The sequence below is a fragment of the Urocitellus parryii genome, chromosome 4 (assembly GCF_045843805.1).
Source record: "Urocitellus parryii isolate mUroPar1 chromosome 4, mUroPar1.hap1, whole genome shotgun sequence".
Taxonomy (NCBI): Eukaryota; Metazoa; Chordata; class Mammalia; order Rodentia; family Sciuridae; genus Urocitellus; species Urocitellus parryii.
This window is the reverse complement of record NC_135534.1, coordinates 17,793,665-17,799,335: the sequence shown is the minus strand read 5'-3', so window position 1 is coordinate 17,799,335 and position 5,671 is coordinate 17,793,665. Positions and strand designations below refer to the sequence as shown.

The window sequence follows — 5,671 nt, the reverse complement described above, 5'->3', positions numbered from 1 at the left end:
TAAAAGCCAACAATGAAGGAGTGTGGTCTTCTTTTAAGAAACAATGAGGAAGTCAGAGTATCTGCATGCATAGCTAGTGTAATAGTTAGCTTGTACTCACTGTGATCTGACAAGGACAAGTTACAGGAGGAAACGGTTTCAGAGGATCAGTGCATGGTTGGCCCACTCTGAAGCTGAGGGCCAGAGATAAGGCAGATCAACATGGTAGTATGATAGTTTGGAGGGAAGGAGTTCAAACTCAAAACTCTGCTCCTTCACAAAGGCACCTTGCCTGACATTCTAATTAAAATGACAAGGCACCCAGTAAGCAGAGAACTCTACACACTAAAGGCAAAATGTAAACTCCCAGGGAACATCCCACTGAAAACCTTTCTCTAGCCACTTTTTACCTGTCTATACTTACTGCCCTGTTAATTTATATCAGTGGATTAATCCAACATTTAAATGACATGTCTCATAATCTAAACATTTCACCTCCAAAAAGTTGTGCATAGTCTCACAAATTACCTTTTCAGGGTCCCCCCACATCTGAACCAGGTAGGGGAAAGAAACAACAGATGGGGCCAAGATTTAGCAGAAACTTGATTATTTATCCAGTTGAATGTTGACCTTTGTAAATCTTTCTGCTTTAACTTTCAGTGAAGCATTACAACCTGAACATCTAGATATTCACTCTTTTCCAATATGAACAAATTATTTAATAAGGTAGAAAAGTATTAGGCCTAGCAAATACTAGCAAATCATTTTTATATTGATGATTCTAAAATATGTTTCTATAAATGAAATTTATGGAGCATAAAATTTATGAAATTTATGGGGCAAAAGACAGTAATGAAGGTATGGGAAAGGTGAATTTAATATGTGTTATATAAAATGCTCCTGATGCTGCTAGATTTTTTTCTCTAAATTTTCTCAGATATTAAAATTATATCAACTTGAGGTGATTAATTTTAATTGCTTGTGTACAACCTCAAGAGAATTAAGGAATTGATTGTCTCTAGGGTTCTTATCTCCAAAACTACCTATATATATAAGAATATTTGAATTGCCCCAAGGAAGCAAGCTCCTGCCTTAGCTGTGAGCAGGTATGTTTTCAAATTCAAAAGACATATTGGTTTAAATTCAATGTAGGAAACCAACCCTCTTAAAAATACAGTTTTCTTGAGAAATAGATGTGAAAGAACCAGGAATAGTGAGTACACTTTTTCTACAAAGTTTCATATTAGAGGACCATCTTAACTAGCCCCTCACCAGTATCACTAAAACAAAAAAATCATGTATTGTCTCACTTTTGCAAATTTTGAAGGAGTTGTCAAGACAGAATATTTAAATAAAATGAAATAGACATTGAATAGAATGTCTATTAAAAAAGAATCTTATTTGATTAAAGTTAGAAGAATGTAACCACTGATAGCAAAAAATAACAAGCTCAACTGAGAAAAAATACTGGGATAAAGATTTCAGCTATAATTTTTTTCCTGGACTGGAAGTTCATATAAGTTTTCTTTTTTTCTTTTTTTTTTTAACCCGGGATTTAATAATAGCATTTGTGATAATGCAGTCATTGCATTAAATGTAAAAATAGTTTTAAATAAAATTTAAGATTATTTGGATAAATAAAGCTTGGTAGTAAGAAAATAGATAATAGAATGTCTGGCTTGTGCATTGTCTTTTGAGGTTGTCTTTAATAGATAAATTCATTAGGATAGGAACAGATATTATCATTGAATGTCTGAGCATATGATTAGATATCTTTATTGATGGGATATGTAATGACTATTTCATAGATTCTGTGACTAAAGATGTCTTTTCATAAATAGTAGGGGAAGGATGCTGGCATGGTTAGATATGAGAGGTTTTTGGCACCAATAACAGAAATATGTTTCTTTTATATTACCCTCCTCTCCCTGCAATGAAACATCTTCAGGGTATAGTACTACCTAAAATTGTTAATTCTACTCTTCTTCGGGTAACATAAGCACAGAATAAAAATATAGTGTATTTTAAAGTTAGAGAAAGAGAGAGAAAAGAGAGACTGAATGCATGATACTCAGGAGAGGGATATTTCTATGTCAGAGTTATATTATAGTTAGTTACTTCTGGCTGAGAAAAGTACCTAGATCCCCCTCTAACATGTATCATCTTGATAGTGCTTTCTAGTACATTTCTTTGTCATATAGCCCATCACAGAATTACCTCAAATAGAATTAAAATTTTCAGTTTTCTTACTTTTTGTAAACATGATTATTAATAAAAAAAATTCTAATATCTAAATCTAGAATCAGGACCAGACACTGGTAGATAAGAAGTAGATATATCACTGGAGGCCTGAGGATCTTTGCTTCAGTCTTGGATGTGTAGAGTGTTATTAGTCTGCATTTCATTGGGAAACTCAAGATTTCTTTGGCTCTAGAATAAGAAAGTAAATTAAAATATGTTTACAAATTGTTCCAGTTATATTTTTTTTTCTTTCAGACATTGAGCAAAGTTTGTACTAGAACTCCTTAAGTCAAACAGCATACTTGCTGCAAATTTAATTCAGATTTGTGCTGATATCACAGATACTGGGTCAAAAAAGAGGATTTAATTGATATTTGGAATTAAAAACAAATGCACAAGGTTAAGCATTAGCATGTCAATATATAAAGGAACGTTTATAAAAATTAATTTATTTAAAAGCTTCCAATCTTTTTGCTGGTTAAAGGACTGAGATCATCCATTATCATTGATAATTAGATTTATCTTATACAAATTTACAATTTTAAACAACGGTTGAAAGTTTTATGTGAACATTTGTTAAAATGGCCATTATCATTGATCCGAATTTTTCATAATTGTATTAAAAATTATCTTTCAGAACTCATAATTTAATTCAATAATTGTATGTTTCTAATGTTAAAAAGGGGTCATACTTTTAAATAGTAGATATGTTGTCTACCACATATAAATAAACTCACATATCCTGAAAGTGGTAATTTATAAACTTGGAAAGCACAGTAAACCACACTGCATCTGTCCTCACTCTCCCTAATATTTTTGTTTTCAGGATTAACTCAGATTCCAAACAACAGAAACATGGTTCTGACAGACAGAAATAAGAGTGGGGCCACCTTCACCCTCTTGGGCTTCTCAGATTATCCAGAACTGCAGGTCCCACTCTTCTTGGGTTTCCTGGCTGTCTACAGCATCACGGTGGTAGGGAACATTGGGATGATTGCCATAATCAAAATTAATCCCAAACTTCACACCCCCATGTACTTTTTCCTCAGTCACCTCTCTTTTGTGGATTTCTGCTATTCCTCCACTGTTGCTCCAAATATGCTGGTGAACCTCGTTGCAAAAGACAGAAGCATCTTCTTTTCAGGATGTGTGGTACAAATTTTTTTCTTTTGTACCTTTGTGATAACTGAGTCTTTTCTGCTAGCAGTGATGGCCTATGACCGCTTTGTGGCCATCTGCAACCCTCTGCTCTACACAGTGGCCATGTCTCAGAAACTCTGTGCTGTGCTGGTGGCTGGATCCTATGCATGGGGGGTGACCTGTTCCCTGATACTAACGTGCTCTGCTCTACAGCTGTCTTTCCATGGCTCCAACACCATTGACCACTTCTTCTGTGAGTTCTCCTCCCTGTTCTCCCTCTCATGCTCAGATCCCCACATCACCTCTTTGCTGCTCTTTATTTCTGCCACTTTTAATGAAGTCAGCACACTGCTCATCATCCTCACTTCTTACTTGTTCATAGTTGTCACAATCCTCAAGATGCGATCAGCCACTGGGCGACGCAAGGCTTTCTCCACCTGTGCCTCTCACCTGACAGCCATCTCCATCTTCCATGGCACCATCCTGTTCCTCTACTGTGTGCCCAACTCCAAGAACTCCAAGTACACAATCAAAGTGGCCTCTGTGTTTTACACGGTGGTGATCCCCATGTTGAACCCCCTGATCTACAGTCTGAGAAATAAGGATGTCAAGGACACAGGCAGCAAAATATTCGGCAGTAAAGTCTCTTCTTTTTGAACATCATATTATCATGGAATTTTTTTCCTGATATATAAATTGTGTTCTAGAAGGTTGGTTTTAAGGATAGGATTAAAATAAATAGAGCCAATATTATGCAGTGGAATTGAAATGGATTTTGCTTTCAAGAGAATAAACTTAGATGTCTTTTTCTTGCTGTAAAACATCAGTAATCTTTTTCATTTTTCTTGTTTTACCTACAAAAGTGGAATAATATAAATCACAATCATATAGTGAAGATTAACGAAAAGCCTACATATCACATGGGATATTGTTCTGCTTAGTAAATATTACTACTTTATCTCTTTTATAAGATATTTGACATAAACTAAGCTCTTAATAAACCTATGTAATAAGTGGCCAAGTAAAAAGTCAGAAAATATTAACTATCATAGGGAATTTCAGAGAAGGGAATGTTTAAATGCACTGAGGAACTTGAAAGGGATGTTTTTCTAAAATAGTTATTATGTGAACTTGTCAAGGAAAAGAGAAAGAAAGGATTTTGGAGATATAGTTCAGTGAGAAAGGAGTTTTAGTCAGAAGACAACAGTGTATAGATGAAATCCAGGAGGTAAGAATGTGATATTTTATTTTATTGAGCTAATACGACACATTTGTGTATGTGCTGCTAGATGTCTATGTTTATTGTGCAATGTAAACGATTTCCTTGGTATAAATATAAATTTGAAAGAAAGATACGGTGTGTCTTGAAATATTTTTAAAGTAGCTCTGCATGGTAGTGTGATAATCTATGACAGACCCCACCAGAGGATTAAAAGTGGTAGACTTCACCTTAGAAAATGTCTTACATTAAGCTAAGAGACTGGGATGATGGCTTCCTGCTATTATTCCTGCTATTATTAAGCTACACATATTCTCGATTTTACTGAAACTTATTGTTCTGAGCATAAACATAAACTCTGAATTCTCTCAACAAAAATTTTATTTATTTTGTTTTAAGTGTTCCAAGCTAACTATTTATATAATCTTCTTCAAAGTATATTTGAAAACCATGTATCATCCTAATTAACATAATTAATTAAAATATGAAAACTTTGGTGTTAACAACTACTTTTATTTGAATAACTTGCTCTGCCTTTTCCTTCTCTTTACTAAATGTGTCCAGACTAAATGTGTCCAGATAAAATTCCAAATATTCATCAATACAATGAAAAAATACACTTTTTAACATATTTAACTAAGTGAGAAAAATACCTGGGGTATACATTTATGAAGGTTTAAGAGCGTTATTTGTTATTGTGATATTATTTTAAATGCTTCATAAATACTAAAAATGTTTATTTCATGTGCACTATTAGATAAGGAATCATATAATTCTGTGACCTGAGCACAATGCTATTTTCTTGTAGTCCCAGCTACTTGGGAGAGTGCAGCAAAAGGCTCACAAGTTCAAGGCCAGCCTGGGCAACTTAGAAGGGCCTCATTTCAAAATAATATTTTTGTTTGTTTGTTTGTTTTTGTCTTGTTTTTTGATGAAAGTAATTCACAAATGAAGATATAAATGAATAAGAGAAAGACCATGATTTGAAGAATAGGAGAAAAGTTATTCTGGGAATGATAGATTTGAAAGGAAACCCAAGAATCTTAAGATTAAGAAAATCTTATCTATCTACAAATAGTTGTTTTGAGAATT

The 5,671-nt window shown here is 33.8% G+C and overlaps 1 protein-coding gene across 1 annotated transcript; it reads left to right on the top strand.

The window, feature by feature from the left end:
* Nucleotides 1-3,069: 3,069 nt before the first annotated feature.
* LOC113175317 (olfactory receptor 5D18-like) lies at nucleotides 3,070-4,017 on the top strand. The gene has a single exon (XM_026379589.2). The coding sequence runs from the start codon at nucleotides 3,076-3,078 to the stop codon at nucleotides 4,015-4,017; it is 942 nt and encodes a 313-aa protein (XP_026235374.2). The 5' UTR covers nucleotides 3,070-3,075.
* The last annotated feature ends 1,654 nt before the right edge of the window (nucleotides 4,018-5,671 follow it).

Bases quoted from the DNA above. Each gene is read 5' to 3' on its own strand.
- LOC113175317 (XM_026379589.2), top strand. From the start codon at position 3,076: ATGGTTCTGACAGACAGAAATAAGAGTGGGGCCACCTTCACCCTCTTG.